Source organism: Lynx rufus, unplaced genomic scaffold (genome assembly GCF_022079265.1).
Source record: "Lynx rufus isolate CCGP_SWC_20201006 ecotype Redwood Valley unplaced genomic scaffold, mLynRuf1.p SCAF_1, whole genome shotgun sequence".
Taxonomy (NCBI): domain Eukaryota; kingdom Metazoa; phylum Chordata; class Mammalia; order Carnivora; family Felidae; genus Lynx; species Lynx rufus.
In genome coordinates, this window is record NW_025814823.1 from 231,062,573 (window position 1) to 231,076,492 (window position 13,920).

The window sequence follows — 13,920 nt, forward strand, 5'->3', positions numbered from 1 at the left end:
GTGCAACAAAAGCCACACAGTTCCTGAGTATTTTGAACATTCTTTTTATAGTAAAGTGTCAGTTAGAATGAGACGGAAGAAGGAGAATTTTTTTGATACTTTCTGCCCTCATATCGCGAGAATGAAGGACTGCGGTAAATAACATAGCATCATAAGTGAATTCAGAAACAAATTTCGAAGTCTCGTGGAATCTGTGCAAAATTCGTTGCAACTTATTCAATTTACAGCTGTCAGATTTTAGCACATTGTGGTCCTGTGACACTGGAGGGTGCCAAAATGCATCTGAAAGGTGAAATTATGTTTAGAAGGATTTGGTTTGAAAACGTGACTTTTCTTTACCATATCAAAAGGAAACGTAGGGAATTTGATAAAGGAATTCAACGGGGAAACAGACACGCAACAGAAAACCATTTAATCGCCGACTATGCTTCTAAAGCAGGAGAACTTGTAAGATATTCATCAAAAATATTAATATTTAATGTGAATAGAGATATTAATCAACAAAGTCAAAAGTTTAGCACCATCAGGGGTTCAGCCTCTTAATAGAATATTTAGTACCAAAAAGAGAACACTATCTCTAGTTATTTAGCAAACTATTAGGATTTCAAGAGGGAAAAGCTAGTTAAATTGCAGTGTTGATCTTCTTTTAGGAACATAAGTCAGCCTTAACCGGGGCTTAAGCAGGGGAGAAATTTTTGGAAAAATTGTAGCCATCAATCCTGTTTATGGCTGGGCTGAGAATTTGAAAAGTGAAGCTTCTGAGAATCCACATCAGATTGAGGTAGCCTGAGTGGAAAGGGTTAAAAAGCATTGTCCTCGCTTTATTTTTTAAATATTTTTATTTATTTTTGAGAGAGAGACAGAGCACGAGCTGGGGAGGGGCAGAGAGAGAGGGAGACACAGATTGGGAAGCCGGCTCCAGGCTGAAGCTGTCAGCACAGAGCCTGATGCAGGGCTCGAACTCACGAACCGTGAGATCATGACCTGAGCCGAAGTCCGACGCTTAACCCACTGAGCCACCGAGATGCTCCTATCTTCACTTTATTACCAAATCCTCCATGGGGATAGTGAGGAACATTATTGAACAAAAACTCATGTAATTTTCTTTATTTTGTGTAGTTCAGTTTGGTTTCATCTCTGCACTTGTATTGTGTCCAATGCAAAATGGGAAGAAAAGAAAATAATCTAGACGTTTCTAGGTAAACTCAATAAAATGCAGCTATTTTTCAGTCTCTTCAGGCTTAACACTTGGCCATATTTATGTTTGTCAGCCTTCATCCTCTCCTGCCCCCTGCAGTTGATGCTAAACTTGGGGGGTGGGGTTCTTACAGAAATGTCCCCGCAGGGGACAGGGATTGGGTGTCTGTTTTCAGTGTGGCATCATCTCTGTCCTAAGCTGCCTCTTGCCCAGGACAAACTTCCTTGTCCTGTCGGGCTCTCAGGCGGGATATGATAATTGGTGATAGGACTCTCTCTGGTCCAAGGTTCTCTCCTGGCCCACACCTGCCCCCCCCCATAACTATTAAGCTCCCCTGAGATGCAGCCACAACCTGTAAGCTCCCCTGAGACGCAGCCACATCCACTCCTTAACCCAGGCAAGCACTGTCCACACCTGCTGTTCTGATGTGTCCTCTCCTCCTGGCCGACTAAGCCCCCTCTGCAGCCCTGGGTCCTCAGCCTTTCCTCCTCAGCTGACTTACATGGCCCACCCACTGGAGACAACAGAAATGCTCAGAGGCTATTCTCTGCCACACTGGAGCCACAGGAGCCCTTTCCTGCCCCCCAAGTCTGTTGCCGGTGGCTCTGTGGCCGCTGCTCCATGATGATGCAGGGACTTCACCGGTTCTTGAACAGACACTGCCGTGAGCAGGGTGGGCAGCAGAGCCTCGGCCTTCTCAGCTCTCATCTTCCAGGGATCTTTGTCAGCCCCTCACACAGAGCACGACTTGTCTGGGGGCGCATCCGGTGGCAGCCCCCACAATGCTCTCACCCCTCCTGCTTCCTCTCCAACCCGGACCCCTTCTCTCCATGACTTGGAGGCTCCGTGTTGCCTGAGGAGTGGCCAAATTGTCTTCTGCCTATTCTCATCCCCTTCCAGATATGTCCCAACCTTTTACCTACATCTGTGCCTTCCACCTTTCAAGTCAACATTCACTGCTTTATGCTCTGTCCCGTCCTGAAAGCACCTGGGTCAAATAATGGCGGACCTGTCTTCAGGGAGAGCCGTAAGCAAGGAGGAGAAGGAAGAGCATTCGGGGGTTTGAATTGCTGTCACATCACATGCACGGAAGCATCCTTTCCTGACACAAACGAGGCCTTTCTCTTTGCCATTCCAATCATATGCAACTTCTTGTATCAGATCTGCTAAATCTGGACAAGCTGTTCTCAAGACAGGGTTGAAATGCCCAGTAGTTCCATTGATAGCACTTGAAGGGTCTTTAACTCAGGAGTTTCGAGGAGTGCCAGATGGGCTATTTATTGCGAGTCCTAAGTAATAGCATCCCCTATTAAACCAAGATTAATTGGTGCATTTGTAAGGATTATATCAGCCATGAGTGCAGATGTCTTTCTGAGAGGCAGATGAGAATGGAGGCCAAGCCCACCAACTCTGGGACAGCGCTCCCTGGGTTCAAGACCTGCCCAAGCGTCTGCAGGCTGAGAAGCCTTGCTGTGGCTCCCTTGCCTCATCTGTAAAGTGGAAGTTACCATAGTGGCTACTGCATAGGGTAGAGATGGGGATTAAATGAGTTAATACATATAAAGACATTAGAGCAGTGCCTGACAGTTGATTGAAGTGTTAAGTTTGTTTTTGAGGACTCGTGGCTCTCCTGGGATCACCACTGGGAAAGCATCTCACCAAGAAGAGTTTGAAACATATCTGTGCTCTTTTCTCCTGGACCAGATCCTTCTCCTCGTCTTTCTCCTCCTCTTCATCTTTCTTGTCATTCTCCCCCCTCCCCTTCCTCCTCCCCTTCCTTCCCCTCTTCCTTCTTCTCTCTTTGAATCATCAAACATCGTCTCTTCAGTTCATGGACCACTTTTCTTAAAGTCATCCTGGTCCATGCCCTTCCCTCTACACCGACGTGCTCTGTGCACAGTGCTCTCGTATTCCATTTACGGGAAGTTAAGGTTCCACCCAAAGAGCCACTCAGCCACAGTGAGTTATGAAGCATTTTTCTCTCTTGTTCAGCTGTTTTTATGCCAGCGGTACTCCTACTTTGTTCCTGTCACCAAACTTTTGGCAACCCGCACACCTTTCTAAGCACAACAGAGGCTGCCATGCTTTTCAAGGCAACTCCCTTCTTTTCCAGGAAACCTCTAAACGAGCTTCATGTTTCTGTGTTGAGTGCACCTGTGAAACATTCCCCAGTTACTGAATTCCTTTCCCTCTTTCCACCCCTGCACTCTTTTACTCCTTCTGCTGGGTTTCATACAGGTTACAAGCGTGGCTTACACGTGATCTACTCCAAGACTGATTACTACGTAGAAACCATCACTGTCGTGTCACTTTGCACGTCAATAAAACTTGTGGAAACTTGCAACATCTCTTGAGTGGAATGTAAATAACGTATTCTGAGTCGTCTTGTATGGAACTAATATTGGGAATTTTTCATATACAGTTGACTCTTCAACAATATGAGTTTGGACTATGCACCTCCACTTAATCATGGACTTTTTTCAATAAATACAGCAGTACTATAAATGTATTTTCTCTGCCTTATGATTTTCTGAATAATATCCTTTCTTAAGCTTACGTTCTTATAAAAAAAATACAGTATAAATACATGTAACATACAACCTGTGTGTTAATCTACTGTTTGTCTTGTTGGTAAGGCTTTAGGTCAGCAGCAGCCTGTTACGTTTTGGGCGAGTCAAAAGTTTTATGCAGATTTTTGACCACATAGGGGGTCAGTGCCCCAAATCCCTTGTTGTTCAAGGGTCAACTGTATGTGCAAGCACACAGAACCAGAAGTGTCAAAATAAAAGTTCTTTTCTGTGTATCAATAATGTAAGGTCAAATCCATTATCTGATTATCTCTTTTCACTTAGGGAGAACATACCACTGATGTTGACCATTTTCCCATGCCAAAGAGGCATATCTGTAACTCAGTCACGTTTGGGGCTATCTACAGCCATTTTTTGTTACTCCAAAATCACTTCCCCAGGAAGGCTTAAGGATTGTCATTATTTTCCAAACACCAGATCATCTTTCCATCCAACATGGGAGGGATGTAATAGCTGAACTTCTAAGAAGAAAAAACAAAGTCCAAGCCTTCCTTTCTTGGCTCATTTCAGATATGGCCAGGTTCCCCTCTGTCTACGTTTGGAAGGATGAAGGAGAGGGCGAGGCAGTGTCTGGGAGACTGAGCACAGGGGATTAGGTGAGAGAGAGGTGATGGCAGAGGAGGAAGTATCGGCAGCATCATAAAGAGAAACAGATGTAGAGTAACAGGACCAGGCTCAGGTGGCCCCCGTAGGCAGGGTATTTGACATCTTTGTGTCTAGATTTCCCCATCCGTAAAATAAGAATGCTAATGCCGACCCACCAGGGCCTTGGGGAACTAGGAGAGATCAGTAATGTACGAGCCAGCATCCTGGGCCTAGAAAGAGGTGCCAAAGGGGTCGTCTTTAGGGCTTATGCTTCAGCCTGCTTAAGTGACTGAGAACATTCCCTGTGGTGTCTTAAAAGGTCCAGAATATCACCCCAGCAGTAAAGTTTATCGTTGACGTTCATCTTACAGTACGTAGACATTGACCCTACATCTGATTTCCGTTTTCTTCTTTTTTCTAGCTTCTCTTCTTAGTTTTAGGGAAGAAAGCCAACAATGAGTGGGCTGCATAAGCTCAGGTTTCTAGTCTTTTCCGGGCACTGGAGACAAGAAGGTTCACAGGTAGTGGAGGAAGTGGATGAAAAGCATATCTCAGCATGTCACATTGCAAGTGAAATTTCTGATGACACAAAGTGGTTTTGTACTGTCTTCACGAGGGGCCTCCCTCCCTCAGAAGGGATATCCCATCCAGACACCCAAATTTCAATGAGAAGTTTCCAAACCTTGAGATTTTTGTATGTCTAAGGATTTCTGACTGTTGATTTCTTTGCTCCCTGAGAGTGGGGCTGTGGAAGAGTCCATTGCAATCAAGAGATGCTTTATTGAATTCAGTCTGGTTCCCCAAGCCCCTCAGGCGTCCTAGAGCTTGAAGGACAGAGTGGGGGCAGGAGAAAAACCATACAGTGTGAGTTGATGGTGATAAGAAACTATGTGAATGTGACTTCTGACGTAGGACAGGATGAAGTTGTGTGTGTTTTTTAATCTCATATTTCATGCAGGGCTGGGCTGAGGATGTGGCAGGCATGGCGTATGCCCTACGTTCACTGCCAGAGGGGGCTCCCTGCCTGCCACAGGTGAGAGCCAGCTCTGGGGTGCCTGCCCTGATGGGAATGGGGGATGGAAGGGCCTGGTGGGGGAGGGGTGGGGACTCGGTCCCACCTTTGGTGGTTCCCTGAAGCACTCTGCCACAGAATCCAGAACTTCATGTCATGAATGCCATTTTCTTAAACCCTTACATTGCTTGGTTTTTATTGTGCACACTCTTCTCTGGAGTACTGTACAACAATATGAAGTATATATGTGAAGGTCCGGAAAACGTGGACCTCCCTGCATTCCATTAAATGAATCTGAATGCTTTATCATCCTGAAGTTGCAAATACGTTTCAGATAAAAAGTAGGTGTGTTCCATTAAAGCCAACAACCACCAATCCAAAACAAACTGTATGTCTTACTTTATAAAATGGACACTGAATAATGGCCCCAGACGTAATACATTTTGATCCAAATGTTTTCTTAAAAATCTGACGGTTTTTACTCTTGACTTTAAGTGTCATGTTTACCTTTCCTCACCCTTACCTTTTTCTGACTCATTGACTTTTTATTATTCAGCCAACAATTTAGTGACCGTATGTTCACCAACCCACCTGCGTGCCCCACCTCCAAATGCAGGTCTGTTAAAAAAATGACCTGTCCTCAACTTTTTACCATTTTCTACCTTTTCCGGAGTTCTTTTTTATTCCTCCTAACACCAAAAAACCAGCCCACCCTTCCTGTGCTAGCATTTCCCATCCTAGCCCTTCCTGTCCTAGCCCTCTGCATCTTAAAGCATCAAGTGGCTTGCCCAAGTCAAGGACTGCAAATGCCAGCATCAGAGAAATAAGCGTGGCAATAACTGATTAACCCCAAAACCTCTTGCATATACTGAAGGCAGAAAATAAAGTTAAGACATTTCAGTACATGCCTACCGCATTCAGCCCATTCTACAACCAGGTCTTGATAATTCATCCTTTTTGGCTCCTATAAAGCAGCCGTCTGAAAGCCTGCACGTGCTGTTAGCTTCTAGGGTTTTCCACCTCCGCTTCTAACGCCTTGGCCTTCCTTCTCGTTGCAGTGGTCAGTATATATCCGAGCTGCTGTCCGAAAAGAGAAAGGCCTGCCTATCCTCGTGGAGCTGCTCCGAATAGATAACGACCGTGTGGTGTGCGCAGTGGCCACGGCACTCCGGAACATGGCCTTGGACGTCAGAAACAAGGAGCTCATTGGTACGTTCTCTGCAATTCACAGTGTCTCAGAATCTAAATGAAAACATTTCCCGGCAGGTGCATGTGGCCGAATCCATAGGCAAGACAACCGCACGTGCAAAACACAGTGCATTTATTAGAGGTCACGTTTTGTCAGCTGGCCGCCTTCTTTAAATGCAGTGGGCTGATTTCTCTTTTAGAATTTACAGGAAAATGCAATGTGTGTTGACATCCTAATCCTTGCAGCTTAAAAACGACCACAGTGCTCGGCACTGGATACCACTGTCCTGAGCCTCTACGTCTCTGTCTGGTTGTTTGTTTGCTTTCCACGTGGTGACCTGGGATTCTATTGGCTGCACGCCACATCTCTTCCCCTATCTGTCTGAAGATCTGTTTTGGATTAGAGCATACTGGCCCTTTAATCCTATTTGTAAAAGACTCCTCTTCCTCTAATTCGGTACTCAAGAAATAGGGGAGATCTTTTATTAATGAAGCATTAAGGAGATCGTATATTCATCTATTTATTCGACAGATGTTTATCCCTGACCTGCTTTGTTCCAGGCCTGTTCTAGGCTCGGAGATTTTATCAGTCAGCACAACAGACAGGAAGGCTCGCCCTTGTGGGGTTTATATTTGGGAGAAGGGAGAGACGCATCGAATAAAATATACATTCGCAGGAACTTGACGGTTTGTTAGAAACCTTACATGGGGTAAAGGAAACCATCATTGTGAGGCGGCCGTTTTTTCATCGAGGTGAGATTCACATAACATTGTATTAACCCCTTCAGAGTTCACCATTACCGTGGCATTTAGTATTTTCATAATGTACAACTACCATATCTGTCAAATTCCAAAGCCTTTTCACCACCCTAAAGAAAACCCTGTAGCCGTTTAGTAGGCACCGGCGTTTTCCGTCCTCCAAGACCCTGGCAGCCACAGTCTCCTTTCTGTCTCTGCAGACGTCCCAGTTCTGCATATTTCATGTAAATGGAGTCATATCGTATGTGAGCTTTTGCGTCTGGCTTCTTCCACTCAGCATAAGGGGTTGTGATTTTAAGTGGAAGGTCAAAGTCAAGGTAGTCGTGGGAAGGTTACATCTGAGCAAAAACTTGAAGGAGGTGAGAGTAGGTCTTGTGGACATTTAGGGGGAAGGGCAAACGGTGGGGGAGCTGGGAGCTGGGTGGTCAGTTCAGGGTCTTCAAGGGGCCGCTTGTGTCTGGGGCAGAGTGTGGTAGGAGCCCAAGTGGGAGAGGCCTCCTGGTTCCTCCCCTCTGCAGGTAGGAAGATCCCAGGCCAAGGCCGATGGATGCCTGGAGGAGTGGTGAACCAGGAGACCTCCCTCCCCCAGAAGAGACACAAGCCTCCGCACAGACAATGTATTCCTGCTAGAGCGTCTGAGATTAAAGAGGGGATTCCAGTAGGGTCTTTGGTCAATGCCTCATGAAGCCTGGCAAGCCTCCGTGCAGGTAACAGGTGTCAGTGGAGTTTGGGTAGCAGGGAGCTGGACCAGCCACCATGCCAAAGATTCACATGGTACCGACTCTGGGCCGGGAGAAAGGGAGAAAGTGAGTGAGCGTGGGCAGAGGGTCGAGTTTCCGTTCCTGGGACAGTTGGGGTCCCAGGCGTGGGTCTAAATGTCATACACAAATTTCACATAGAGACATGGGTCTATTTGTGCTGTCCTCATTCCTGAACATGGCGTTCCAAGCCCTTTGTGATCGGGAAACAAGATACTTTTTTCCTGCCGTTTCGTAATACCCATCATATCCTCCAATAAAATCAAAAGTATTTGTGGACCTTTGTCCGTTATTTATTTACAGGGAAAAAAGACTTCAAATCTTTGCCTAATAAATGCAAGTATCTTTTTAAGCTCGCACTATGTTATAAATCATGAAAATTAGACTCACAATTTGATATTTATAGTTAGTTTGAAAAGACCTTAAGTGTCGCTGTGGATTTTGTATATTTAAATTAGGCCATTAACTCAGAAGGTTACCTGCTGCATATCTGCTCTTTCTTTCCTTATGGAGTTGTTTCAGACGGGACAGAGCTGGGGCTTCTGATAAGATCTTGTCGCTCCTGTGTAAAATGGAGGAAAAATCAATAGCTAATCAGTCCGCTGCCTCGATACTAACTACTAGGTCTTGTATGTCTGCGTGTTTTATTTCTTTTGCTGGATTAAAATATAACAAAATAGGGAACTATTGATTGGTTTTCTAGCTTCCAGACACCTCTTCTTTCTCAGAAGCCCGTTATTCGGGACTCTCTCTGAGGCAGGAACATTTGGAGCTCCATATTGCCCATGTTAAATTAAGCCTTTACTATCAAATGTCACCAGCCAGGAAAGGGAGCCAGTCACTTAAAAATAGAAGTGAAAATATCCAAGTCACTGGCTTTATGGAATCAATAACTTTTTTTCTCGAATGAGAAAAGTAGAATTTAACAACAACAACAACAAAAAGAAAAGAAAAAAAACCAACAACACACCTGTCTATTCCATCTAGAAGAAAGGAAATGTGACCTCTGCCAGCTCTTTGACTTCAGATACTGTATCACAGTAGTGATTTTTATAGGAAACGCTATACAGAATTTTGTGCATTGAAAAGAAAGTTGCAGTGACTTTGAACAAAGAACAGCAACAAAGGGCAAGAGTTGAACTTGGACTTCTCTTTTCTGTCACTTCTCAGTCAACGCTTTGGTGGTTTTGTGGTTTCATGGTGTCAAAGATCTATATTCCGATGACGCTCAGATGGGTATCTGTGCGAGTCCCACATCTCTGGGTCTAGCTGTCTGTCCCCCGTCTCCATTGGCTGTCCAACAGGCATCCCAGATACATCTCCAGATCTGAGTTCCTTACCCTTCCCCCTAACCACAGTCCCTCCTCAGTCATTCCCAACAGCAAACGTCAGTTTGTCCTTGCCGAGGTCCAGGAGAGGCACCTGGCGGTGCCCTTTGACTCTTCAGTCCCCTTGCCTGGTCCATCAGCAAATCTGATCATTCTTCTACATTCTTCCAGGACCTGACACTTCTCACCCTCATTGCTCTTTTCCCCAAACTCCCACCATAGGTCACCTACCTGGTTATTACCATGGCACCTGCCTCTGCCGTCGCCCCCTACCATCCACTCAACACAGCAGCCAAAGTGGCCCTGTTAAAACCTTGACCAGAGCTTGTCACCTGTCCTGTCCTCCTCAGCGGAAGTGAAATCTTCATCAGGCACATATAGCTGTACGTAATCCAGCTCTCTGGTTCCCCTCCACACTCACCTTTTCCCCTCTTGCTGTTACTTACATGCTGTGGTCACTGGTTCACATGTGGTTCACATGAGCCGTGATCCTGCCTTAGGACCTTTGAACATGCTGCTCCCTCTGCCTGCAGTCCTCTTTCTCCAAGTGCCCATGTGCTTCTTCCCTCATCCCAATCAGGCGTTCCTTTCCAGTAGAACCTTTTCTGGCCACTATGTTCAAATCTCACCCCCTTCCCCACTTTGCTTCTCTCCACAGCACGAGTCACCTTCTAATATATAGCATAACACTTCTTCATCTTGTTTTTCGTCCATCTCCCTGCCACCGGAACATTTTTCCACTAAGGGCAAGAAGCTCTGTCTTGCTGGTTCCCTGGGGTGGCCCATGAGCCTAGAGGGGCACCTGGATCCATTGCAGGACTTGATAAAATTTTGCTAAATAAATGACAAAAGTAAAATTTTTCCTGTCTGGCCATCATCTTTTTTTTTTAGCTTCTTTAAAATTTTTATTCTTTATGAGAGAGAGAGAGAGAGCACGTGAGTGGGGGAGAGGGGCAGAGGGAGAAAGAGAGATAATCTTAAGCAGCCTTCACACTAAGCGTGGAACCCCATACAGAGCTTGATCCCAGAATCCCGGGATCGTGACCTAAGCCGAAATCAAGAGTTGGACGCTCAACCAAGATTAAGCCACCCAGGCACCCGTGTCTGGCCATCGTCTTAAAATGAACCCCAAGTCAGCAAAACCTTAAGTACGCAAATTAAACTTTAAAGAAAAACATTTTATATTAATAAAGAAAATCATTTTAAAAATCTAGTTCATTTTCCTCCTAAAACTTACTAGATGTATGCAGATATTCAGAATTCCCAAAGAAACACTGTTTTTCCCATTGCTGGTTCTGGGGTTTCAGTTTAGCTCTTTGTAGATGGTTCTTTTAGTTAGAGTGGGGGGAGGAGCTGCTACCACATTTCAGTTGAGGAATGCTTCGCCTTCAGGGACTCCCATTTCTGGGAAAACACCCAACAAGCTATTGGACGATGGTCCTCCTACCCCCTCAGCTCTAATGAGGATCGTCTAAAAGGAACGGCCTCTTCCCGTTTTTGGGTTTTCGTGATTCTGAGTCTGTCTCTGACACTGGGCATTAGGTATATCTACTTAGCTCTCTCTGTCTATAGATAGACCTTTATGTCCTTCTGAATGATGTGATGGGGCAGTAGTCCAAATTAGTAGACACGCATACATTTCTTGGCCGCCTTCCAAAAATGGTAATTATCCTTCTGAGTGAAGTGTTATTTCATCATTTAGAAAGGGTTTGTGTTTTTTTTTTAAAGAATGGTAATAGTTACCTTCAGTGAAAAGAGCAAACAATATTGTGTCCCTTTAACAAATATAACAAAATGCCATCCATTTCAGCACGTTGTCAGGTCCTGATAAAGATGGCCAATATTTATTTTAGCCAAATCCCTACCTTCTCTGCCAACAAACAAACGAAACTCAAAAAAATTTAAAAAATAAAAAAATTTTTAAGCATACATAAACACTAGACAAGAGAGCTATCTGTCACCTGGCAAACATTGGTCATTAAGCCAGTGCTATCCATGCATGGAAAATAATCCCAAAGAGAGTAATTTCATCCTATGTGCTGTTCTGTTTTGCTACATTTGCAGACAGCACAGAAAATCAAGACCACATCAAAACCATTACTTAGTATAACATGGACACTGCAAGTAAGTTTTCCGACAGGCAAGATTGTCTCGTCTGTGAATGTCTTGGTGTCCCATACAAGGCCGTGCCCATGCAAACTGCCTCTTATTTCTTTTTTTTTTTTAATTTTTTTTTTTAACGTTTATTTACTTTTGAGACCGAGAGAGACAGAGGATGAACGGGGGAGGGTCAGAGAGAGAGAGGGAGACACAGAATCCGAAACAGGCTCCAGGCTCCAAGCTGTCAGCACAGAGCCCGACGCGGGGCTCGAACTCCCGAGCCGCGAGATCATGACCTGAGCCGAAGTCGGAGGCTTAACCGACTGAGCCACCCGGGCACCCCGCTGCCTCTTATTTCTAATGGCTTTTTCACGAACTCTTCAGCCATACCAGTTTGTGTATCATTATTCCCGCTTACGCACCTACAGACTTCCCGCTCGCCATTCAAAGCTCAGCTCAGGGTGACCTTCCCAGTGAAGGCCACTCTTTGAATTCAGAGCACAGGGGGGCAGCACCTACCTGATTTCTTAGATTTCCTCGTGCAGTTTTACGTTCGCAGTATCTGGTAGGTTTTCGTGTGTAGATGCCCTGCATCATCCCCCAGTGAGATGATAAGCAGGGATCGGGTACCATGTTTATTTCCATGTCCTACAGTGCCCAGCACTTCGCTCTGCCCATAACAGGCACTCAGTACATATGTGCTGAAATAAGGCACTGAGGGGTGAAACACACTGGTATGTATTCTGAAGAATGATCTGGAGAATGTTTGGGGAATCCCAAAGAGAGAGAGGAAGGGGTGGGGGAAATGTCTGTTTCAGCTTCTTCCCACAGCTTTCGGGAATAGGAAGAGAGACAGCTTAGCTGCTCCCTGAAATCCAGCACTCTTGTCAAACTCAGACTCATCCTGCCGCCTCCTTGGAAGAGGCTTATGATTGGGTGGGAAATAGTAACGTCTTCCGTGTGTCCTTGATCACTGCTAGAAGATCGTGTTGGCAGACTGTCTCCACCCCTGCGGGTAGTATTGGCAAAGCTGGCAGGGCACCCCCCCTTGGCTTCCCAGGCAGTGGCTTCTTGTCACACTTTCCCCGGCAGGCGAGCCGGGGCAGGGATCCGGAAGCATCCTCCCGGTCCTCTTCATCCCTCCTTCCACTGCCTCGTGAACCTGGCTCTTCCCTAGTTTTCCTCGGCCCTTCACCTCATCCTCTCTGGTTTGCACAGCTGTTTCCCTCTATTATCATTTGGATGGTTGGGGCACCACATCTGGGATGATCTATAAGAATGTTCCTTTGACTGGTGGCCCTGCACATTCATATTACAAGATCCATTCTTCTAATTCAACTAACCTTCTACCCACTTCATCAGCTAGCTGAGCCTCTGTCTAAGCAATACGTTCTCGATCGGTTCCAAGCTCCAAGGAGCACAGACAAAATTTGATTCTCTCTGGGGTCGGGAAGGGACCATTTCTCAAAGGAGTCTGCCGGCTCCAAACACAGGTAACCCCCAGGAGAGATGGATGAGAAGGGAGCCCCAAATCTCCAGATGTTCCTAGTGGTGGACATCACGTGCTTTCTAACACTAGTGAAATCAAGAACAAAATAAGGGTGATTTCTTGTCTAGGGGTTAATTATTCTTTAAGCAGTAAATCCATTGTTGTTTCTCTTCCCTTTTGGGGGTTTTCAGATCATCCTTTTCAGTCATTGCAGGAAGCGGGGGTCAAGGGCCTGGAGGCATTCCCTTCCTATCTTTTTTCTTTCTTGCCACAATGTTGAAATATTTGGGTGAAAGATTTTATCTGACCACCGTAGGCTGTTTATAGACAGCGGTTGCTGGTCATATTTAAAGAACAACATAAAAAGTTTCATTTAAGTGGAAATAGAGACTGAATGAAAGAAAAGTTAGTGAATTCTGTCAATAAAATGACCTCTTACATGCCACATTTTTACCTAGGGAGAAGTGTATTTTCTTTTGGAAAACTGTAGGGGTGGGGCGGGGGGTGGGAGTCTTGGTTGTGTCTGTACTGTCCTGAATGCTGCATAGCTTTGTAAACATTTCCTTTCATTTAGCAATCTCACAGCTGAATTTTTTTTTTAATTTTTTTTTCAACGTTTATTTAGTTTTGGGACAGAGAGAGACAGAGCATGAACGGGGGAGGGGCAGAGAGAGAGGGAGACACAGAATCGGAAACAGGCTCCAGGCTCTGAGCCATCAGCCCAGAGCCTGATGCGGGGCTCGAACTCACAGACCGCGAGATCGTGACCTGGCTGAAGTCGGATGCTTAACCGACTGCGCCACCCAGGCGCCCCACAGCTGAATTTTTTGAGATGTGCATCCGTGGAATTACAGAGCTGGCAGTACCAAACTTCGGGATGCATTTTTATTCAATTCTCGAATCATGAGCACATGC

The 13,920-nt window shown here is 45.5% G+C and overlaps 1 protein-coding gene across 2 annotated transcripts in view; it reads left to right on the forward strand.

Annotated features, from left to right (window-relative positions):
* Positions 1-13,920, forward strand: part of CTNND2 (catenin delta 2) — a 777,587-nt gene that overhangs the window by 669,765 nt on the left and 93,902 nt on the right. Inside the window, exons 15-16 of one of the 2 annotated variants that reach the window (XM_047074403.1) lie at positions 5,330-5,404; positions 6,442-6,592. In XM_047074403.1, the coding sequence (XP_046930359.1) occupies positions 5,330-5,404; positions 6,442-6,592 (226 nt within the window). The remainder of the gene's footprint in view (positions 1-5,329; positions 5,405-6,441; positions 6,593-13,920) is intronic. The other variant, XM_047074404.1, reaches the window with a different exon arrangement.